This window comes from Amphiura filiformis, chromosome 3 (genome assembly GCF_039555335.1).
Source record: "Amphiura filiformis chromosome 3, Afil_fr2py, whole genome shotgun sequence".
In the NCBI taxonomy this organism is placed as follows: Eukaryota; Metazoa; Echinodermata; class Ophiuroidea; order Amphilepidida; family Amphiuridae; genus Amphiura; species Amphiura filiformis.
The window spans coordinates 43,796,659-43,823,087 of NC_092630.1; the positions used below are offsets into that span (position 1 = coordinate 43,796,659).

The following is a 26,429-nucleotide window of genomic DNA, read 5'->3' on the forward strand; positions in this document are numbered from 1 at the left end:
CATGCTCAGCCATGCTAAAGCATGGTTGACCATGGTATACTTGAAGTAACCATGGTCAACCATGGTCAGGTGAGGTGATGACCATGGCTGACCATGCTCACACATGCTAAAGCATGGTTGACCATGGTATACTTGAAGTGACCATGGTCAGGTGAGGTGATGACCATGGCTGACCATGCTCACCCATGCTAAAGCATGATTGACCATGGTATACTTGAAGTGACCATGGTCAACCATGGTCAAGTGAGGTGATGAACATGGCTGACCATGCTCACCCATGATAAAGCATGGTTGACCATGGTATACTTAAAAGTGACCATGGTCAACCATGGTCAAGTGAGGTGAAGACCATGGCTGACCATGCTCGGCCATGCTAAAGCATGGTCGACCATGGTATACCATGGTGACCATGGCAACCATGGTTGACCATGGTTGACCATGGTCAAGCCACCATGGCTGATCATCGCTGACCATAGTTAACCATGGTCAACCATGTTTTGACCATGGTTGACCATGGTTGACCATGCTAGCACGGTTGACATTTCGCCTAGGTTGTTACAACGCCATTACACTAATGAGTAAAGAATGGTGTAGAACATTAATATCCAATTAATTAGAGGTCCAGATTCCTATTTCAGTGTGGCACTCTTCAAACTATATTTCCTTCCGTTCATTCATCCACCATATGAACACTTCAACTTTGACACAGAATTAGGGATGGCGGTCAACCAATAGAAATATTACTATTACCTAATGTCATTAACCTCTCTCCATTCCGGGCTTCCACTGTATCATTGTTGCAGGCATATTGTCACTAAAATCTCATCAAGACACATAAACCATTCAACTCATTTACGACAAAAGTAAAAGCTCTACATTCCAAAGATTTCATCACTGAGAATCAAATTTCATGAATACAGCACTCACCATTATTTGAAATTGTACATTTTAATAACAACTTATTTCAGAAGACCCCTTAACCACACTTAATCAAATATTGGCAAACCCTCATGATAAATATCTTACTTTTTAATTTCAAAATTTTCATATTTACAAAATATGTTACTATCTTTGGTATCTTACATGATATTCATACATTTCAGCTTGTAAATAGGCTTATGAGAAAATACAGAAATTCTGTAGTTAGAATATTTTCTGCAAATGGGTAGCCTAATTGAGGCAGAGCTATGGCATTTGTATGAAAAATGAAAATATTTTTTAGCAAAAATATGTCAGGGGTGCATCAATAAGTTTGAAAAGACAGTGGCAAAACTATAAAATGTTCCAATATTATATTGACATTTCTTTCGGAAGTGCTTGTTTAAAGTTGTCAAAACCCATTACATATTGATTATTGTGATTGTTAAATGATTTTTCAGTTACATAAAAACTATTAAGACTTCTATTTTTCCAATTTGACTGTTGACATATTATTGGTTAACTAATAAAATGGCAACATCTTAACTTCTTGGAACAAAACAAATTGTCAATCGGTTAGTACAAGGCTTGATCTGTAAGGTGTCATTATGCATACAATATGTGGTGTCCCATGTCGAAACCACACACTTTTGGACAGCTTATCAATTTTCAGGTTTTTACATATCTTAAATAGAGATAACGCCGTTTTCTCCAATGAAATCGGACATACTTAAGATATTGAGTTCTTAGTTATGGTAATTATAAAATTGGAAATTGAGATATCGGCCTTTAAAAATATTATTGACAATGTTGAGAGTAGGAATTACCTTGAAAAATGTCTCAAGAAATGCAAGATGCTAGTTATATTCTGATCTGAAACTATCAGACAATATTTTAAACATTAATAACATCACAAATTCGCAACAAACCCAAATTGTGAAAAAATCGCCCCCAGGCAGATTTTTGGCTATTTCTCCATTTCCGATCCTGCCCAAAAAGTGTCTGGGTTTGACACATATAGAATTCAGAAATTGTCAAATGCCTATAGGGCAGCTATTGTAGATACACCATTTTTGCCCTAAATCCCTTAACATGAATTTAGATCAACCAGTGATATAAATGAGATAAGCGAAAAACATATTCAAAATGTAGCGATAGCATTTAGATTAAAATAATTTTATGCAACAATCTTGGCAATTCTGATTACAAAACCATTTCCTGTAAACAGGGTATTTTTTGCTGGTAGGAATTTGCATAATGTAATCACTTTTCTTCCACTTTTATTTTATACCAGCATAAATAACATCAATAAAAAAAAAAAAAAAAATGACTGATTTTACATGGTTTTAGCAAAATTAAAAACAAATCCTTTGAAACGCAAATTCTGGATCGGTCGGGCCGTAGAACAGGGATTTTTTTGGTACCTTACAACAATATTGTACAAACCATACTACGACTTGTATTCTTACCATTTACCTGATTGCTTCATTCAGCCAATGAAAGTCAATTCCATGGTCCCCATTTTTATTTAAGAAATAAAGGGAAATCCATTATCCTTTACAACCAAATAATGTGTCTGAGGAGGCAGTAAAAATGTTATTTAAATGCCTTTACTGCCGAAGACACATTATTTGGGTGTAAAGGATAATGCTGCACCCTTTATTTCATATTTACTTCAAGGTGGAGTGTGTATGCGTAGTGACGGTGCATATCGCAAAAATATTGTACGCGTAACCAAGCATAATGCTATGAGTAGAATGTGTTATGGTGCTTGACCCATTATTGCGACCCATTATTTTGAATAATGGGTCATGAGGGTAATAGAATACAGCTGAACACCTGACAGTTATTATTAAAATAATTATTTTTATCATTCCGGTCAAATTACCGCATCTGGAACTGTTCTACGCTAGTTCCAGATAAGCTAATTTGCGGGCACTGTCCAAGTCTATATGAGATATACTATTTTTACCAGTATCATTATAATGTTACTCTTTTTCTCACCTGAAGTTGACTCTGTAACATTTGTCCAGAAATGCTGCATCCATTCCACAACTGACCTCCTGCCTCTTTGAAGATACAATATACTCTTCCGTCGTGGTCTTTTTTTACTCTGACCTCCAAGACTATGATCACTAAGTGCTATGCCACTGTTAATCGCCGCCGCGAATGCCATTGTTCAAAACTACGATCCTCTCCGGCCTAGCAAGTATCCTCTACTCTGGAATAAGATTCTAGCACAGATTCTTCAATGCACATTGCTAGATACAGATTTAATTAGAATGAAATTAAAGATGAAATGGTGTTGCCCTCGTGATGTCTTTCATTTACTTTCAATTAATCGTGTTGTGTTTACATCAGAAACGGTAATAGAAACAGACATTAATTACCAGGCATTCTATGTGGCCGGTCTGCTGGATTCCAAAATGTATCTAGCTAGTTGACAACTTTCTGATTCAGTGCATGCAGAGATCAATAAGAGCATTCCATTGGTACCTTGCAAGGAGTTAACAGAATTTACACATTATAGATGAGTTTTTGAAATTGTCTACCTGAGAGATAAATTGGATAAAATGTCAAACTTTAATTGAATTTTTGAACTGGTTAAAAATATTTTATTAAATGACATCACATTCATGTGTCATTTTATTTTTGTAAAATGAGAAACATTAATTTTCAATTGGTACAGACCACCTGGCTCTCTCTGTCATCCGTCAGAGGGAAAAATATAAAACCGTTGAAATTTGGTGTTAAAATTTGAAGAAAATAATTATACCAAATGACATCATTTAAGACAAATAATTATATTAATAGCTCCACCATATCAATACACCAATTCCATCATTGCAACATCATTCATAAAATCGGAATAGAGGCTCTGCGTGTGACCTGCAAAATCATTGCCAAACAAATGCTCTACTCAGTTCAACAGATGCATACCAATATCTCTTACACTTACACACACAAGTTAGTTCCAGGTGACAGAAAAATAAAATATGTGCACCAAAGATTGATGTCAACAGTTTATTCAATAGGTTGCATAGTACTCAGCATGGGACGCTACATTGAATCCTTTTGTTTGAAGTTAATCAATAAAAGCATGTAGAGCTTCTATATATAGAAACATTTGTTTATGACACAGACTCTCGGCTGATAATTAGTTTAGAAGAAATTACACAAAATATCAAGTAGTTCAAAGAACACAGGTTGCCTTAGATATGATGTCCGCAATTACACTGGTTGCCTTAGATATCATGTCCGCAATTACCAATTCAACACGTACGCTAGTCCAGTGCATATTAGTATAAACATTTGTTTATGACACAGCTCCTAAAAAGGAGCAGGCTGACAACTATTTTAGAAGAAATCTCATAAAATATCAAGTAGTCCAAAGAACACAGGTTGCCTTAGATATGATGTCCGCAATTACACTGGTTGCCTTAGATATCATGTCCGCAATTACCAATGCAACATGTATGCTATCCTGTGTATATTAGTATAAACATTTGTTTATGACAGAGCCCCTAAAAAGCAGCAGGCTGATAACTATTTTAGATGAAATCTCATAAAATATCAAGTAGTCCCAAGAACACGGGTTGCCTTAGATATGATGCCCGCAATTCAATCCGACACGCATGCTATCCTGTGTATATTATCCTTCTCCGGTAGTCCTATTGGCAACAGTTTCCATGTGGCAAGTATGTCACACACTTCATTCAGTTGTTATACCATCCAATATACATCTACAACAAATTCAGGCCACAACCATACGGAGATAATGATGCGTAAACCCAAATATAACAGAAATTAAAACAAATTCACCATGACCATGCGCATGAAGACAACATCATAAAATGATCATAATTTCTACCATGGAGACAAAATTATAATAAAATGATCCATAAACTACTACTGCATAAGCATAAATATTGAAAATGATGAGGAATTGTGATAGGCCTGTAAACACGCATAGAATTTTGCATAAAACAAGAGTTTATATTTATATATTCAAACACATGTTTTGATGCTATCTCCCCATCAACAACTAAAATCTGATGCTTGAAACAAATTGTAATAGACAAGTTCCTTTCTTGTTTTCACAATTCTGATGTTTTTAATTTTTCTTTCCCAATATTCACTTTTTTCTTCCTCCATTATTCTTTTTGTTTACCCTTTTTTATATATTTCTCCTTGCTTTCATTATAAAGTATCAAGATCTCCATTCTCCAGTTCATTTTCATATAGCTGACATTCAATACAAGCAAATTTCTGTTCAAAGTAAACCAAATGTATAACATTGCCCTAAATAAGTAAGCCATTTACTTTCATCACACTAATGGATAAAAACACTTATTCAAGCAGTAAATGTTCAGCAAGACTAGAGCTAAGTAAATAAACAAAAGTAATTAATTTGTATTTTACAAATGCTAGTACACACTAAAAACTACGGGGTTATATTTTCCGTGGTCATTTTGAATTGACCACGTTTGGGGTTGTTTTGACCCTTCAAGGGGTTGTACTGTTTTAATTTGACCACATTCACGAGGTCATTTTAGCCACGCACGAACGTGGTCAAAAACTTAGTGGTCATTTTGCCAATACCGTCGCATTGATATCAGTTTCAATCTTCCGCTTTGAAAATCTCAATTCATAAATGAGTTTAAACATGAGCTGCAATTAATGTTTGTTGATTAATAAATAAAACTCATTTTTGACCGGTTACCCAATTTGTCAACTTTATAATGACTTGCATTTCGGTACTATTTGCACACACGGTGTGCATCGGCTCACGTGGTCACATCAGCGCCATATTTGTTCTGATTGTGCAGCTCAGCGGATTGTCGTGTGTGCTTGTCTGCATGATGGAATATGAAAAGTTAGTTGAAAAGTGAGACTGCAAGGATGCATAGACCCTTGTCTATGCACGCAGATTCATTCCAATTTCATGCTGTCGTGGCTGGTGTCTTGGCTGCAGTTGTTAAGCTTATATCATGTAAGCTTATAATACGTGAACTGTCGTGGCGATGACTGACTGTGTGTGAGTGTGATACACAGATGCATTTTGCAGTTTGCTGTTTATGTAATGCTTTCTCTGTGCAGAAACACACTTATGTCCTGGTGGGACCAGCATGACCATAGGCCTACTAAAAAATCCAAACAACCCCTAAATGTGGTTATTGAGTAACCCTATAAAACAACCCTTTCAAATGGGTCATTTCATTTGAACCCGAAATGAGGTCATTAAGTAACCCAATAAGGCAACCCTTTTGAAGGGTCATTTCATTTGACCCGAAATGTGGTAATATTTTGACCCCAATGGGGTTACTATTTGACCCAAATACGTAGTCATTGCAATGACCCGACCAATGGGGTCAAAATGACCCCGTTAGTGGTATGGTGTTTAGTTGATAACTATGCTGGGGTCAAAAATGACCCCGTTTGGGTCATTTTTTGCCCCCGTAGTTTTAAGTGTGTACTAATACTATAGTCAGTATACCTTCCTTGAATCAGTAAAGTAAAATCAAATTTTGATATTTTCTCAAACATTGTTAATTTTTGCCAGATTCTGTTATGCTAGTTGGATTCCTTGCATTATTTCCTTTCTGAAAATGTTTACTTTTATATACTTCTCATTGTTACATTTAGAGATACAATAAAAAACAATATCTAAATTACTGACTTGAGGAAGGTATACAGACTATAGACGAATCCAATGAGCCAAGTCATGGTCAGGATTTGGTCAGACATTATTGGGTCCCTGCAACACCAAACTGGTGTTGTGACTGCCCAATTGGGTGGTTTAAAGCCGCTTAAAAATCGATGTTAGATTCTTTTGTGTTGTACACTGTCATCATTCTTTTGTTTAAGTGTAACAAGGGTGATAGAATGCAGTTTAAAATACCCTCCAAGCCCGCATCATTTCACATTTTAGGTGAGATTGAGCCGATGGGGACCCAGCTTTGGCTGCCATTGAGGTGTAGGAATGTGTGAAATTGGATTCGTCTATAGCACACTATATTGCACCGCAACTAAAATCCATCAGAATAACAAGAATAGCAACCATGCATATATCGCAAGTCCTTGCAGCACCTTAGATTCTAATATGTTCTAACAGCTCCCCGTTGCACCTGGGTGTGGTGGCACAGAAGGTAAAGATCCTTGTTCTGGTGTTCAACACATCAATACCATGGTGTTTGGACCCATGCCCGGATCCACACCTTTACTGTTGTGCCACTGCATATGGTGCCACTATGTCCATTTTCTAATTGCCCCAATACTTTCATAATCAACAAGCAGTTTGCTTTTATTTTTATAAGCAATAGCATATCACAATATGAGTCCAAGCAAGAAGAACCCTAATTCATATTTCTTTGAGTCACACAAGTTCTTTCACTCTGCCATTGTTCACCAAGGCAAGTAATATTTACGAACATGTAATACGTTTATCACAGTGGCGTAGCATGGGTCATCATATTGGGGGCACCGACCATGATTGGGGGGTGCCGGGTCTGATTGGGGGACACAAGTCATTTTTCAGCCATTTTCCTATGGGAATTTCTAAATTTTCAGATCGATTGGGGGTACATTGCCCCCGTGCCCCTATGTCACTACGCCATTGGTTTATTATTACAAAAAACAAAACTTTTCACATGATTCTTATCCACACACAGGGCCGTAGCAAGGTTGAAAAATGTGGGGCGGCCATCACAAATGTGGGCGGCCAAATTACAAATATATGCCCAAATTGAAATAGAGATATAAAAGAAAAACATAACGAATTTCTCAAAAAGTGGGGTGGCCATGACATCCCTGGCCCCGCTTGCTACAGCCCTGTCCACACATACTCACGTGTTACTGTTAAATGCCTCCAAGTCCGCTGGATCCACCGAACACATGAACTCTTAGACCTCTGAAGGTAAAACACGGACTGACGACGAGCTCGATTACGACTCGCTGGTGACCGAACTTGTTTCAGTGAACTACTACTCTGCATACTGCTCGCTGCAAATGCCATTTTAGAAAATCTTATTGCAAATAACGACACTTTTATAGTTTATATAACCGTTGCGTCCTTTCCTGTTGCTACTTCCTGAAGCGCTGACAGTTAGCAATTTGAATCATATCCTTACACATAAGTGGTTTCAACTTCTTCCTAATGGATTCACGTTTTAACCATCTCTGTATGGACCAAACATGAAGTGCTAATTATTAAGCATGTGCTATATCTCCCATGATGCCACAAATTGTCCGGATATATGATATATTAAATAATATTGCGCTGATCTTCATTCCGTGAAAGAGGACTGGTAATAAAGTAATAAACTCGGTCTTTGATTACCGGGAATACAAAATAACCAGCAATTGTAAATATGCATGGATGACCAAAATAATGCAGTGTTCATCTATGCAGCTCGGTGTTAAAATCAGATAAGTTTTTATTTTCATTTGCATATACTATAAAACAGATTTTTTTGTGTGATTCGCTACATGTGCTATACTAGACACGTGTGATCTTCAAGGTTGGACATATGATTGTTATTGGATGATTTCATATTATAGTTTTTCCCATAACAATGCACAAACATTTATCAAATCCTAATCCGGAAAAACATCCCCTTTTTTCTGTAAAAACAATGAAAATCAGCCCTTTTTAATGGAATAATTACAAAAGATCCACTTTTAGCCCCCAGCATCCCCAAAATATATCCTGGCTACAGGCCTGTTAACAACAAACCAGCTGTATTAATCATGACATAGCTTATCGTGATGCTCTTTCACACCCATGGACACCATTAAGGTGGTGGTGTTATTGGGGGGAGGTTAAAGGCAACTAATATAAGAGCAAACATGCCAAGGACCCAAAGGTAATCCATTTAAAAAAAATTGCCTTTTGCATGGCAATTTCAGTGTAAATATATCATTTATTTTGTATCTCTATTATGCTGAACCAGCTCTTTTTTGTACCCCCTTCATCAGACCAATAGTTTGAAATTCAATGGCTTACTATATAGCTGAAGCACTCAAGCAGTGACTATGTAATTATTTTGAATAATTAAATTATAATTAAATATTTCTTACCTAAAAACAAACAAAAAATTGCCCAGAACTTTTTTTGAGACACACTATTATACTGAGTACAACACAGTGTTAAATTCATACAAAAAGACAAAAACAGTACATTGATAAACAGTAGGAAATAGCGTGGGTGGTTAATCGACCGTGTCACTACCACAATAGAAAAATCACACCTCATTCAGCTAACCTGTGGGGATAGTTTAAAATGATTCTGCACAAGTTTAACATTTTTTACTTCACCGATCATCAGAATTGAAGATATCATTTAAAGGCCTATACATTGATCCCAGCAAAATCATAGAAAATAAAAATTGTGCATAAAAGTGAAGGATAAGTCATTAAAATTGTTATTAGGTATTTTTGAAATGAAAAATTTGGCACAAAAAAAACCAAGGCAAAAACAGCAGTATTGACAAAGTTGATGCCCCATTCAAATATGTGTAGCTAATTTCTCTACATAGAAATTACAGATTCATGTAAACTGTCCTATAGACGACTCCAACGAGCCAAGTCATGGTCAGGATTTGGTCGGCCATTTATTGGGTCCCCGCAGCACCAAACTGGTGTCGTGACTGCCCAATTGGGTGGATTAAAGCCGCTTAAAATTTGATGTTAGATTCTTTTGTGTTGTACACTGTCATCATTCTTTTGTCTACGTGTAACACGGGTGATAGAATGCAGTTTGAAATACCCTTCAAGGCCGCATCATTTCACATTTTAGGTGAGATAGCTGGGTCCCCGTCACGGCTATGGCTGCCATTGAGGTGTAGGAATGCATGAAATTGGATTCGTCTATAGCACACGTATAACACTAACAAAGGTGCCAAAATCTGAATTTTGATGATTTTCACAATCCTCTGAATGAGCAAATCACTGAGTGAATAGGTCTTTAAGAAAATGGATGTACGTGTCTCTGTGAAGTTTCATTTGAACATGGGGCAACAGCTGCATAGCCATCCTTTTAGTGTGTTTTTGCTCTCTTAAATTTGCCGATCAAAAAGTGCCTGTTTATTATTATTATTATTTCAATATTTTAATGATTGATGATAGGAATCAATCAAAATAGATTGAAAAATAGATTGAACTGTTTTTTTGGTTTGATTCTTACTCTTTTTTTGTAGACTGATTTCACTATTCAATCATGTGTTATTCCCAATGGAGGCCAGTCGAGTGCAGATCCGTCGGAACACGCTTTTCAATATGGAATAAATGCTAACCTCATCGTAACATCATCCAAGCAGCAAAGTTCATTTCCCATTGAAAAAGCGTTATCCAACGGATCTGCAGTCGACCATTCTGCAATATACTGCCAAATGGCATGTGTTGCATAATGTTTGGAATGAGATTTAAAACTTTTTAGAGTGAATAATATTTTTTCAACTGGAAAGGATTTGTCCCTATAATTCGCGATGGCAAAAGATTGAAAAACAATGAAATTCAATCCTTTCTACTGAAAATTCAATCGGAAAAGATTTGCCAATTTGCGCTTAAAGATTGAGAATCACTTATTTTGATTGAAAAAATAAAATTGAAAATTAAAATCATCCAACTGAATATGAAGTTGACAGGGATTTGTTCCTAATTCGTAATGCTGATGACAACAGATTGAAAAGTCAATCTTTTTGATTGAATATTCAATCAGGCAATTTAAGAGGGTGTGTGGAGGGATCCAATTTTAATGACACTTTACTCTTTGCTGTTCCCATTTTTATCCCTACTAATTTGGTTGGGGGTTTTACCCCCCTCCTCACCACCACCACTGTGGGGTATTGATTATTTCAGAGTGTATAATCTGCTATCATATTTATTGATTACCAAATGTACCAAATCAAAATCAATGTTTTGGTCTACTGAACACAAACACAAATTATTTAGTCACACTATTGTAATTTCAGAGAAATACTATCAGAGCTCCCAAAATCCATATTTTGCATGTCACTATTTTATGCTTAGATGACACCCATCAGGCGCGGATCCAGGCATGGGCACACCGGGCCCGTGCCCCCCCCTTTTCGAGGGTCCTAATTTTTTTTTTTTTTTTACAATTTTGTAGGAAAAAAAAATAAAACCCCCTGTTTTGCTTTTGTGTCCCCTTTCATGGTCCATGAATTGGCTTCAATTCGGCCTTTATTTTTAATTTTTTCTGAGGGGGTGCATCCTCCCTCAGGCACCCTCCCTCCGCGTATGGATAAATAAGTCAATAGGCTTATTTTTTTTGGACCAGGCGCGATCCAGGTGGAAGGGCAACTGGCCCGTGCCCCGCCTTCAAGCGGCTAATGAAAATGAGGAAAGGAGAGAAGAGAAAGTGTGAAAATGAGAGAAAGAAAAGAAGAGAAAATGGAGAAGACCGGGTGAGAAGAAGGGAAAAAATATTTGCACGTATTGATTGAGTGGGCCCAAGCCTATACTAATCTGTGATTAATTTAGGTATTGCTTGAAGGCGGGTCCTTTGCCCAAAAGCCTGTGAAATTACTGTGGGCCCACCGATACGCAGGGCCCGTCACATTTTATCCCCAACATCAGTATTACGACGGACTCAATGCTGACTTCAACACCATCCGTGCATGCTAGGCTTAATTAAGTGTCTGTCAGGGCCAGTCCCGAGACAAGTGTAGGCCTAATATTTAAAATTTTGCCAATTGAGTTCGGGGACGGGGTCTTTTTTTGTTTTAAGCAATGATAAAAGTGCAAAAATTATGCACCAAATGACTTAAGTGGGACCTTCATTTTACCAAATTTTCCAACTTCTGAGGGGAGATAAACAGGTGACCGTTTTCACTTCTGTTTTGGACATCCGTACACTTTATGTTTTAACATGTTTTTAAAGCAATATGATTAGACCTACAGTAATAATAATGGTGAATAAAGGTCTACGAGTGGTTTTTATTGTGCCTTCATTTTCACACATTTTCTAACTTCTCGGGGGACATCCCTCCTCAGACACCCCCCTGCGTATGCATTAAGAAGTTGCCATTTTCACTTCTGCTTTGGACACCAGGCCCTTTGTGTTTCAAGCAATAATTGACACAATAGTGAAAATTTTTCGACGAATGACTTCAAATAATAGTATTAAAAATGTTTCACCTAATGGTTTCCATTGGGCCTTCATTTTTCAAAATTTTCCAACTTCTCAGGAGGGAACATCCCCGCTCTGCGTATGCATAAAGAAGTTGCCATTGTCACTTCCGCTTTGGACACCAGACCCTTTATGTTTAAAGCAATAATTTACACATTAATAGTGAAAGGTTGTCGACGAATGACTTCAATTGGGCCGTCCTTTCACAAATTGTCGGCTTTTACAAATTAAAACTTTACACAATAATAGTGCCAAAATGGTCCACCAAATGGCTTCAATTAGGTCTTCATTTTACAAAAGTTTCTCACTTCTGAGGAGGGCACATCCCCCTCAGACATCCCTGCATATGCATAAAGAAGTTAACCTTTTTTGCTTCTGTTTTGGACACCCGACCGTTTATGTTTAAAGCAATAATTTAAAACTTGTCGACAAATTTTCGGCTTTTTCAAATTAAATTGTACACAAAAATAGTACCAAAATGAGGCCACCAAATGGATTCAATTATGTCTTCATTTTTCAAAGGTCTCCCACTTCTGAGGGGGGCACACCCCCTCAGACCCCCCCCCTGCATATGCATAAAGAAGTTAACCTTTTCGCTTCTGTTTTGGACACCAGACACTTTATGTTTAAGGCAATAATTTACACAATAATAGTGAAAGCTTGTCGACAAATGACTTCAATTGGACCGTCATTTCGCAAATTTTCGGCTTCTTCAAATAAAAATTTTACACAATAATATTGCCAAAATGGTCTACCAAATAGCTTCAATTAGGTCTTCATTTTGCAAAAGTTTCTCAATTCTGAGGGGGGGGCACATCCCCTCAGGCACTTCTGCGTCGCAAGAAGCGCGACGTTCACTTCTGCCGCTACCGATGATTCAAAGTTTGTGCCCCCCCTTTTAAAAAAATCCTGCATCCGCCACTGACACCCATCAACATTGTAATCACTAGAGTCTCAAACATACTCATCTGTTATGGACCCTACAGATTTTTTATTTGGTGTAGAATATTTGATGCAACATGTTTTACATCATCAAGCATTCGTTAGAACTTTAAAAACATTACTGGAAATATAATGGGAATAGATTAAAAAACTATAATTCTAAGTCTGTAGCGGCCTTTAGGACAGTTCTTTAACACCAATATTACAGATGATGAAAATTCATGTTGGTATGTCACATAAGATCAGTAGCGTCAGAATTCCCATCAGCATTCTAGGCAAAAAAAGGTGGGTTGTCTATTCGGCAACCATGCATGTAACTTTTAAAATGTGCATGTTCCAGGGTCTATGATTAATCAAACTTCTTTTCCTACACCTTAAGAAGACAAGACAGAAAAATGTCTAAATTTGTAGGTGGAAAAAAATTCACATTTTGAGGAACCATTAATATCTATTACCTGCGCTGTGTTATTAACAAATAGATATTCAAACACCAGCTGTTTGCAGTCATGTAAAAATGTGCACCTGTTTTTATGTAACAATGTTTATATTGATGTATTATACTAAATTATATATAATAGGTTCATGACATTATGCAACAGAGTAACAACTCTGTAATTGTGATTAAGGTAACAGTCTCCACTCTCTAGGAAGAGGTTTGGAGTTGATGTAACACAAATCGCGTTCAGACGGTTGTAGAATTTTCAAGGATCGTCGCGCTTGAGTATTGCAATTCCTAAGTCAATACACAATTGTGTGTCCACATGACTCAGCATGGTCGAGAATTGCAAAATGTATCGTTCACACGGCAGTAGCACTCGAGCATCATGCTGGCATATCACTAGGGGAAATTAGGATATCCCCTAAATTTCTTGGGGATAAATTTGAGGGCAAACTTAGGGACTGGAATGCTAGGGAGTGTTCACATGGCAGATTTCCCCAAGTTTTTGCTTGAGAACAGTGTTGCTTAAGCAAAAAGCTCTTCATGTGGACGTGCCTACAGTAGGATCAGGAGGATACAAATAAACATACAAAATATACAATTAGAAAACACATCATTGACATCATGATAGATATCAGTTGTGTCACACATCACATACATGACCTACTGCACTCATAATAAATCTTATGACTTCAATTTCCTGCAACGGCGAGATAAAGAAAATTGCAATCAACGTTACTATCTCCACTCTCAAAGAGAGGCTGCGAGTTAACACAGTAGGCTGCAAATAAACCCCATCACAAACAAACCATGGCATCAAATTGCAACAGACTTTGTTTGTTTCCGACAGCACAAGCGTGACCTACTGCACTCATCATAACATTTGTGGCCTCATTTTTCATCAGCGGCAAGAAATAGAAAATTGCAATGAACGTAACTATCTCCACTCTCAAGGAAAGGCTGCAAGTTAAACACAGTAAGATGCAATCCAACTCCTTCTTTTACATGTTTTATCAGGGTACTGTTGACTGGAATTCTTTACCTATATTCACATCAGCTCTATTGCCAACAAGAACTCCTTCAATCCCATTTCAAAACTCATTTATCTACAACCTCAATGAACCAGGATATGTTACTTAATATTTCACTTTTGTTTTGTCCTCTTTTTTGTGGCTCTGTTTTCATCACCTTTTTGCAGGCACCTTTTCATTTTTGGACCCCATTGGAAATAAGTTGGCATATTTAGCCAACTTTATGGGTTATCTTGGCTCATTCAGCATGTTGAAACTGAGCGCATCACATTAGCGTGCTTTCACCTTCACCCGCATTTTAATCCTCTCCCCTTTATCAAGTCGTTTCTACTGCGTTGTAAATGCAGGGTAACAATTTACTACCCACATATTTAGTTGAGAGGGCGGAAGTCCAGAAAAAAGTTTTCATGACCTTCAACGTCAAACTTTGAATGCTCACACTGTATTGCAGTAGACTAACTTCCGGTGTCACCTGCAAAATCGTCACCTGAACTGTTTATACTGCGATCATTACCACATATTCACCACCTCAATGCTTGGTTGACGGATTCACTCACATTATCGCGCATTCACCATCACCCGATCTGTTTCTGCTGGGGCTGTTTCTGCATATTCCTCGCACCACCCCGAATTCACTCACAACCATTTGCTCAGTAGAAACACGCTGATTGACTCGGGCAAGATAATCAAAATACTGATACATCTTCATTCAATAATCATTTTCAATTATGGAAATATGCCAACAACATTGCTCTAAAAATCATACATACGAAACTGAAATTATGATTCCAAAGCAGGGACTTTACAGGGACATGCAGAGACACTATTCTTTGCAAAAGTTTAGAGTTGTACTTATTTTCAGCATGGTTTATGAATTTGCTTAAAATTGTCATAGGTTACCTAAAATATGGCATTTTGGCCTAAAAAGTTAAACATTTTCAATTTTGTTGTTTTGACTGCAGGAAAGTGTGGGGATGGGCAAAGCCCAGCTTGTTGTGTTTTTGCTGCATGCCACTGTGCACACAATGAATTTGTTGTGTCTGGGTATGAGAAAATGCCAAGTCTAGATTTCTCTCTATATTGACATGAAAATACAGTTCCCAACTTACTCATTTCTGTGATAGGTAAAGTATGGGGGAAAACTGTGGTTTGGTGGCAATCAACCTTTGCAAATCCCTTGATCATTTTTTTCACAATTGCAAGAGTTAATTAATATAAAAACATGCTTGTTGTTCAAACACATACTCTAACAATAACAATATAAAATAATCAATGATTTAACAATATTAACAACAAAAATCACCATCACACAACAAATCTATAATATTGGCTGTAATTGTGATAATACCATCCTGTACCCAACACCACAAATCTATAAAAAAAGGTTATTGACTGAATTGGACAGAACCACTCACAAAATAATAAAATTACGGACATACGGTTATTCCACTTTCATTTTGATGTCACATATTGTCTTTATCATTGTTTATCAGGTTCTTTTCACCTTTGCCGTGTGTTTGCTTCAGGGGCGTAGCAAGGTTAAAAAAATGTGGGGCGGCCATCATAAATGTGGAGTGGCCAAAATACAAATATATGCCCAAATTGAAATAAAGATATAAAGAAAAACATAACAAATTTCTCAAAAAGTGGGGCGGCCATGGCATCCCCGGCCGCCCCGCTTGCTACGGCCCTGGTTTGCTTCATATTAGCACATCCTATGCTTGTTATGAGAATGCAAAAATTTGACTTTTGATTAATTTTAAGATGGTCTGGCTTTGCCAGTCACTGATACTCCCTTTAACCAAACTGTTACTTAGATGTGCCACGCCATATTCATGTGTATACTCTGCACATTTACACATAATGAATCAGATCCGGAACTAGATTTCCATTGCGTAGGTCAATATGGATTAAAAGTGTGCCATGTATGGTCTCGCTTTGTCAGCCTGCTGGGACCAAGCACAACTGTTCAGACTCAGACTGTTAAATTAGACACTTCTCGGTTATTTTGGATATCAAAACCTATATATTAACCACCCACATAGACAACGAACCATATAATAGTATAACAAGACAACAAGTTTTCCTCATAGTGACAAATACAGGTGTAATTTAGACTGCACATTTGCATAACCCCTCTTAATTCTGCCTCAAAATTGAAAAGCCCACTCTTGCCATTTGTGGAACTTTACTATAGAGCGCAAAAAAGAAAGAAAATAATGCATTTTTTCCACTTCATAGCCAATGTCATGATGTTTACCTACAGGCTTACTTGGTTTGTTCAAATTTCTTTTCTTATCATTATGATGATCAGCACCAGCCACTTTATTCTTTAAACATACAGTTTGAAATCCTGTTGAAAATCACATTTTCAACAGGATTTCAAACTGTATGTTTAAAGAAGCTGGACAATTGCAATAATTATATTTGTGATCTTTAAAAATCCATTACAAATTAGCACTGTAACTTAATGTACAAAATCCCCTAAGGCGACCAAAAAAACCAACCTGTTTTATGAGCCCAACCGATCCAGATATTGCATTTTGCAAACACTTTTTGTATAAATTTGCTAAAATCCTGTAAAATCAGCATTTTTTTTTTGCCTAAGAAAATATGCTAGCAAAAAATAATCAAATTTGTTCAAGACTTTTTAAGCTTTCTGTGATATTTTATGATCATTGCAGCCTCCAGAAAAAAAGCCAGATCGACAACCTACTTGAAAAGTATATCCACCCAGCCATAAAACTTTGTTTCCATCGCCTTAGCCAGTGTTCCAAACAAGGTGGGCCAAAAGCCTGTGAAAATCATTGCGGGCCCACTTGTATTACATACTACCCTGCAGGCTTGCTGACTTGATGAAATTTATCCCCAAAATCAGCCAGATGAACTCAATACTGATCTAATAACATCAATCAATGGCATTACCTGTTCTGGATTTACAAGGCAAGTCTTACAAAGTGTCACAAAATGTGGACCAATGTAACATTATGAGTTTGGGCCTGTGAAAATTATTGAGGGCCCATAGATTTCAAACTCAAGATAATACGTAATTATGATCCTTCATTTCACATTTCTTAAATATGTACATGAATGTCTCAAATTTTATAGGTTTACTTTGTTTTGTATGTTAAATGATATCAGTATGATCCTCTGTATCCTTACTTAAATATTATAAATTTGTATGTATATATTTAAATCACCCCTTTGCCAAGAATGGTGTAGCCAAAATACTTTGATCCAATTGTGTACATTGAAGTGATATCAACAGAGGGCAGTATTGCACTTGACTTATTTTCAGACAGGTCCCTAAAGATGATGTCTCAGTGTAACAGCTCATGCCATGTGATAGCAAACCACTGCATAAACATTCCTATAAAAATATACCTCCGAATCCTGGGAACATTTTATATTCAACACTGAGCAGCTGGCATGATTATCAGAGATGAATAAATTATGTAATAACCTGTATGAGAATGAAAATGTCTGACACCATTTTTAAATGCAAATACATTCAAATTCAAACTAGGGAACCACAGGGTACTAATAGAAACAAACAACATAAAGAAGAAATCTCGAGTCATTTGCTGCTCAAATCGCTTTTAAAATACAGCACAAAGAATTAGTTTTCAACATTCATTTTTTGTTGTTTTCATTGCAGTTCAGTATAAGTCAGGAAACAAGTCCAATTTTGATGTAAGTTTTCGAATGAGCAAAAATACTGGAAATTTAGTATTTTTAATCCTAACACTGATATATATACACATTATCAAATAATATGACAAATAAACAATATTTGGTATTAGCGAAAATGATGACATCACCAGTTGTTTCTGGACTGATTTGGTGTTCAAAGCCTTATACTTCTTATTGTTTAAATACCCACTATTTTCAGCTATAACACAGCTAATGTCAAAATTTCCATGGCATTTAAGACACACTCACAGCTCATTTCTAGTAATCTGAAAGTGGTCTTTTTCATATCATTGGCCTCACTGTGCTTGAACTGACCACAAGAAAATAACCATCAGCATTGCATTTACAGAGGCAAACATGTTAAATAATAGAAATGGTGATAGTGCTGTGCTGCTGCATGCTGTTGGAATTTTAACAAATCAAACAATGTACAGACACCCTCTAGTGTTCAACTTATTCACTTGCTCTCATGGCTATTAAGCAAACAGTTGAGTCAGTCAACTAAACAAAATGCTGAATCATAGCAATATTGAAATATTTGTCATCTAATATTTTATTTCTTCTTTCTAACTCATTTCATTTCATAACTGGTTTTCTTCTCAATCCTTCAAACTGGATCTGTTTATCTCCATTTTCGTTCAATTTTGATCTCTCTTCTCTTTATATGTCCCTTTCCATTTCTCTCTTCTCCTTTTATCGTAAAAGAATCACCACAAATTAATTCTACTATATATGTTATTTACCCCTATCGATTCATGATTGTATTTAATCAGGTGTGTAGGCTAAATCCAATCGGTAAGTTAACTTCCATGTCATGACTGATTAGCCTAAGCCATGGCAATGTTCATGGTGGATTAGACTCAAAGATCAACGAACATGTATTGAGGGAAATCAAGGGGAAAACAAGATGTTGGTATTTTGGTTTGAACAATTTGTGAGATTTTAAAGCTAACAATCACGGTGTGTTTGTTGTTTGCACCTTTTCAGCATGGACATAAAAACATCATCCATGGATATATTCAAATGGCTTCAGACAAATACATATTAAAACTGGTATCTTGGGCAACTCCTTTCCCCTTCAAAGAATACATGAGGGAAACTGAATACACTTTTTTTAAAGCCATAATGTACCATTTTAGTTGTATATAGTTTTAATTTTTTTATTTGATAAAATAATGAGGTAAAATGAAAGAAAACCACTTATTATCTTGACCACTGAATGGTGGTCTTAACCCTGTAATTATGGAAACATTTGTACCTCATAACTGTTAGATAGAGAAATTTGCACCAAATATGGTCAAAAAATGCTTAATTAAAAAAAAAGAGCATTTTGGCCCAATTAGACCAACAATTTAGCAGTTATGGGGCCCGACAATTTCCATAATTCCAGGGTTCAGACCACCCTTGTTAACTGTGGAGCTCTATATGCAGGTAAGACATTAATTCTGTTAATGTCTTATTCTGTTGTCCTACAAACATGACAAATTTGGCCGATTCCAATTAGATGTGAGCTTAGGCATGTGTGAATATATGCCAAAATATCTGGTTTGAAAAAAATTAACCACAAAAAGATCATACATTATGGCTTTAATCATAGACTAACAATAATGTAATGTGTTAGTAAATATGACTTGAACGTAAAATTGAAAAGTTACTTACCTAATATATTCAAATGCATGGAGATACATGAAAGAGAAAACAAATAAATAAAAAGGAATTAGTTCATTTGACTCAAACATACAAAAATAAAAGCTTAGTACAATGGATTGATTAGATAGATTAAGTGTCATTTTGATCATAATAATCATGGGAAACAAGGGTTATCATGAAACTTAGACCCCAGAAAAAGTCAGCTGTGCAAATTGATGTTCCTTGCAAATTTAAAAATTTAAAAATTACAATTTTGAATGGTGATCAAGTAAAGTCTCATTAGAGATATCAGGTGCCAGGTGCACAGAAATACAGCTAACTTTAATAAATTGTTCAATCTTTACAGCCACTATTAATTAATTAAACTCCCAAAGTTAATAAATATTTACTAAAATACTTTCTACCAAGCTATATCAAGTGCACCTATAATTATTATAATGATTATTTTTATAGAATGGCCTAATGACCACCATGAGGGCACCCTTCTTTAATTCTGTCCAAGCCAGGGGATGAAAGACAAGAAGGTTTTCTATTCTCCAAGCTCTGCTGTACCCACATGGTAAAGCGTGTAAACTTCATATGGGCCACCAAAAAATTGTCCATGTTTTTTTTTATTTAACCGGTCTATCTGGGTGGACACACACTTGAGTCCCGATGGGTCGTCTGTTGCCATTGCCAAATCTCAGAGAAGGTATGTATACCTCATGCATTTCTTCCCTGTACTGATTTGCTATTCAGTGCAACATGGGTACATCAATAATGACAATAAATACCTCAATTATATCCTCAAATAGTCACCCCAGGGGCATTGCATTTTCCAGAAAGGGGCATTTATTAGTGGTCATTTTTAGAATGATAATTCCTGCTCAAGTAAAATCATTAGGTAAGCTTAAAACTCACACTGAAATGACAAACTATGAACTTAGGAACGATGACATCCGGTTATAGCTTCCAGGTTTACGATCAGACTTTCACCACCTACCGAGGCCATTAGCGATTGTGCGTGCACCTTGGTAAGCTTACTGCACAAGATAGCATGGAAATATCAACATTTTTTAAACATCTTGGTTGGAAAAAAATGGTGGGAACATTTAATAGAGGGGGAGTGACTATTCAAGGATATACGGTAAATGCACTTTGAGAAGTGTAAGAAATATTCTGGACAATTCTGTCCTAAGGTATAATCTTTGAAAACAAATTGACAAATGATTACACAACCTGATATTGTATCATAGGAAAGTGAAATTCAGTTAATTCACACATGCTATTCATGAAATTGATGTTTACTTTGTTTGACATCATAAAATTCACAAGAGTATTTCAACCCTACACTGCAAAAAAAAGTGTTCAACATTAGAACACCACCTGTGCAAAATTTGACACACTGTATTCAATTTCATAATGCTTGGTGTTCGTAACCATAATGCTTAGTGTTCGTAACATAACGTCAGAGGAAACTTTTAAACACATAGTGTTTGAAGTGTTCAGCATTAGAACACCACCTGTTCAAATGTTGACATACTGTATTCAATTTCAGAATGCTTAGTGTTCGTAACATAATGTCAGAGGAAACTTTTAACACATAGTGTTTGAAATGTTCAGCATTAGAACACCACCTGTTCAAATTCGACATATAGGCCAATTTGACACACTGCATTCAATTTTGTAATGCTTAGTGTTCGTAACATAACATCAGAGGAAACTTTTAAACACATAGTGTTTGATCATTCACTAAATGTTCATAAAATGAACACTGTATGTTTACTCTACAATTTTCACAACACTATATTATAGGCATATAGCATAAAATGCTCGCCTGATTGTAAAACCATTTTTATAATTGGTTACTATTATTTATGGAGATCATCAGTTGTTCTCATTTTATTTTACACAGGCCTGCAGCTTGCACGGAATGAAAGAACATTGAACATTTTGCGGTTTATAGAAAAATACCTGATAATAGGCCTATTATAGGGGCAGGCTTACGTCGCATCTTGAAATTTAGGCCTCTCCTGCACACTCCAAATAACTCTGGGTGCACGCCCATAAAATCGTGTTGTAGGCCTACAGCTCCAGGTGTTCACAACTTTTACACTGAATGAACATGTAATGTGTTCGTTTTGAACACTGTATGTATGTAGGCTATATTTACCACGTGCTGGGCCACGCATGCGTCGTTGCACCGTATAATAGAAGAGACGATGTCATCGGAGTGAGAAACCGCGATTTGGACGGGGATTTGGAGGTGAGATTTTACCCATAAAATACCATTTTATTTAAAACAAATATATCGAACGTGTTCTCCACATATCATAGAACAACGAGACTAAAAATATAAATTCATCGCTTTTGTATTGCGTGGTTTTAGTGCATTTTAATGAATGCGCAGTAAGCTTATCAATCATGACCATGCAATAGTCACATGGTCAGACAGTGTGCAAATCTGCAATTTGATATAGGCCTAATGTGAATTATACTGTATAGGCCTAAACCTCTGACGAGTGTGTCTTACAACTGGTCAGTAGGCCTATATATGGTCGATTTCATGCCATGGCATGCCTGATGGAATAGATGTAATTGCGATGTTGCACTAGTCAAACATGCATAGGCCTAGCCCTAGGTTTGCTGTTGTTACAATTACATTTCGGACAAAGGTGTACATTTATACATTGACCCATTGTACTTTGCTTTGTGTATAGCCGTATTGCATCCCTTTTTGTAACACTTATTGAACATATCTAGGCCTAAGTGTCATATGTTCCAGACTAGAACACTAAGTGTATGACATTTGTGAACACAACTCAGTGTTCAAAGATTAGAACACAAGTGTTCTAAATGATTAGAACACAAGTGTTCTAAAGCTGAACACATTTGATTTTGAACATGTAAATGTGTTCTTAAAGTGTTACATGGCATTGAACATGTAAATGTGTTAGGATTTGGAACACTTTGTGTTCAAAGTTTTAACATTAGGTGTTCAAAACATGAACACACCATGTTCACAAAATGACGACAATATGTTATCATCAAGTGTTCAAAAGGTGAACACACGTGTTCACAAATTATACTGTTGTGTTAAAGTCTGGAACACTTGGTGTTCACAATCAGTACACTTTTATATGTTCAATAAGTGTTACAATTTTTAGTGTTCTAATTCAGAACACTTTTTTTTGCAGTGTAAATTACACTCACAAACTTGGACAAACTGACAGACAGACAGACTGATGGACAGACAGACAAAACTATAGGAAACACAATGCTTCTGGTAGAGGCATAAAAAGTTATATACCTTTGTATCCATTATCTATATCTATGGCCTTATTGCTTCTTCACAATGGATCTGTATAATCTGCCACTTGAAATGACAAATTCCATCACTATGGAAACTAACAAAAGGCAGATTATTTGGGATAAAATGGGTTGTAGAGTCAATTCAAAGCTGACAAATGTAAACCCTGATGATGAATATCTGTATGCAATTGAATTGTCTACCTTCAAAATCCCTTGCAAGCTGGATAGATGATCCTATTAATGATTTAGACCTTGGTAGTATCTTGTAACTCTTCAAGGATTTGTAATAAATGAAAGCAGTATTTTGTGATTCTAGCATATTCTTTTCATGCTATGTTTGTGTAAATATACATGAAAAAGTATATTCCCAACATTTCAGCTGATTCTGATTTTACAGTTGATAGTGGTGTAATAAATATTGTAGCATTTCCATCAAAAAATAGATTAGTATTTTTTTCCATAAACTTTACTGTCAGATATGTCCCCTTTTAATTTTGAACCAAACAACTGAGGTCAAGTAAAGAAAATTGCAATTTACTACCAGTGCTGCGCCACGGATGCCACCAATGCGTGGCACTCTGTCAGTCGTGCTATGGTATGGTCCTTTGATGTGTGTGTGACCCGCATGCCATGTACATACTGTGTTATGAGCATCGCATACAGGTTCGATAAATATTTCCATCCTAATAATTGAACAATTGTTCCTGTGCTTCATTCAAAATCTCAGATTTTTGACAAAACTAAAGTCTTGATTTTTGTTTGCAGGGTATATTACAATTGTGTAAGAACAGAATTTTGAAAAATATTGAAGGTGTCCTCCTCAACAAATGTTCCAATATGGCTTTAACAGAACATAAATATTTTTAATATGCAAACTAATCTGCAAGAAATTTGTTGCACACAAACATTATGTAGCCAGAGGTTTCCAGTTGTGTAAAAATCTCATTTTTTTAAAAGTGGGTGATGAGGCTTTCGATCACAAAATACCCCTTTAAAAAAGTAAAAGAAAGAAAAAAAGATCCCATATATAGCAAGTGCTGACAGTAATAAATGGTCTAGACGGATGTCTGTTTTAGTTTAGTTATCCTCTACTGGCAAATCCTAATTTTATAAATGTTACAAAATTGATGTTAAACGTGCATGTACACATGCTGAACATTCAGTCAACATGTTAAATAACCAGCTTACTTTCTAATCGTTTATACAGCAAAATCCACATATCAAACAGCTAAATTTGCCATGATTCTGGGCATGGATCACCTATCAATGTAAACATGTGATACCATGATTGTTAGTCAACTTCCTCATTGCTAGGTAACCTCATGTCTTATTGTTGATATACACCTAAGTACACAGCATGGATGACTTACCAAATAAACGGTCTTCAGATGCATCAAAAAGTACACCAATTGTAACGGTTTTGATGAAGTGCAACATGCTTCCACACACTATGGTTATGATGTTATTGTAAATCATGAGTTGCTTTAAAACATATTTTTGAAGAACCAACTCATGTTATCGCAAACTTTCACATTTGCTGGTATCATTCAGCAATAATTTATATTAATGAGGGACTAGAAATTATTAATGACGTCAGATCATTTACTGTATTTATGTATTGTTCAACGACTACCTATTCTGGAAGGTCTGTTCTTTGAATTTTTGTATTGTTCATATCAACTTCTGACAATATTAACCATGTGGGCCTATTATATTAATTGTTGCTATCTACCACTGATAGCAATTATTAATGTCTATGTTATTGTTAACTTCTGCTGCTGCCCATTATATATTGTTGTTAGAAATTGTTTGTATATCACATTTTTGCTATCTACTGATGATAGCATTTTTTCATTTACTGGTAACTAATTGTTTCTCCAAACTGGTTATTTTCCTCCAAGTTATCTACTTCAGTCTTCACACTGACGCCATTATGTCTAAATATTGATGCAAAGAAAATATAATTTGGTGCAAGAAAATCATCACTTTCATTGAAAAATTATACATTTTTTATTGTATACAAATTCTATAACAGTATTAAGTCGTCCAATCTCATCTCGTCATCTGTATTATTTTATTACTTAAGGGATCAGTCACCCACCTTTGCACATTATTTTTGTGGGACCTGAGAGTGCATCAGACACATAAAATTGCATTCTGAATACAAGGAATGTCCTTCTGATATAAATATTTGTTTGAAATTCATGATATAATATAAAATTTATGGCAAAATTTGATGTTTTTGACATTTAACAGTCCTCAAAGTAAACTTTATAAATATAATGATATGTGCTGAAAGTGTATGTAGCTGGGAGGAAAATCAGACCATCATTTTTTCAATTTGGACCTTTTGATTTGAAGATACACAATTTTTTCACCAAAAGACCTAACACTTTTTGCAAACATTGCTATCCGATCCCTTAACAAGTGGTTAGAAATCATGCCCATGGCAATTCTGTGCCATTTCAATGGGTAATATTTTGTTCATCTTTGTACAAATCTCATTCCAATTAAGTGTGATTGACAATCAATAAAATTGTAACATATTGGATTTATATAAATTTCCCCTGGCATTTCTGTGCATAGGTCAACACAATTGAACAATGCCATTTCATTTTAGTATTAAAAATGCCACTTCATCCATAATTCAATATCATATAATATAATATGCCTTGTAAAATTGTAAAAAGTTATTAGTCATGAATTTTGTCCTAAGTTCATCAAAAAATTGGACTTTCTAAGCTGTTACTAAATGTGTACCTTTCAGGTGACAAAAGGAATTCTTAGTGGGTGTGGTTTAGTTTGTAAACATTAAATTTTATTGGTTCCTCATACTGCAGTTACTGTCCGTTTTCCTATACACAATACACAGTGCTCTCACCATTGACGCGCGACCTTTACAAATAGTGTATGTTAGAAGTATATTGCATTTGCCTAGTTAACATCACTGTGTGAAAAATAACCGCCAATATTTAAACTATTCTCCAAACTTCTAGCAAATATATTTCTCTAACATGACCTAAAATTACAGCTAGGTTAGATGTTCAGAAATAGTCGCATTTTAAGAGAATATGAGTGAGGGCAAAGCATAGCTAGCTCATAGCTAGCCAACTCCCGTGTTAATTGAATGGAGATTTGACCGAAAATATTGAGCTATATTGGTAACGGACCGCTCCGTTCTGAAGGATGCCACAAAAAAAAGCGGTACAAGCTACATTTAAACTATTCTATGAAATTCTAGAAAATATAGTTTTGTAACATGTCCTAAATGTTTAGCTAATTTAGGTGTTTGGAAATAGTCGCACTTTTGTGT

The 26,429-nt window shown here is 35.9% G+C and overlaps 1 protein-coding gene across 3 annotated transcripts in view; it reads right to left on the bottom strand.

Moving 5' to 3' along the window:
* Window positions 1–26,429, bottom strand: part of LOC140148577 (A-type potassium channel modulatory protein KCNIP1-like) — a 548,406-nt gene that overhangs the window by 226,564 nt on the left and 295,413 nt on the right. Inside the window, exon 1 of one of the 3 annotated variants that reach the window (XM_072170585.1) lies at window positions 7,768–7,948. The exons of 1 other annotated variant lie outside the window; for it this stretch is intronic. In XM_072170585.1, the coding sequence (XP_072026686.1) occupies window positions 7,768–7,933 (166 nt within the window). In that variant the 5' untranslated portion in view covers window positions 7,934–7,948. Of the gene's footprint in view, window positions 1–2,922; window positions 3,110–7,767; window positions 7,949–26,429 lie in introns of those variants that run through there. One more of the 3 variants, XM_072170584.1, reaches the window with a different exon arrangement.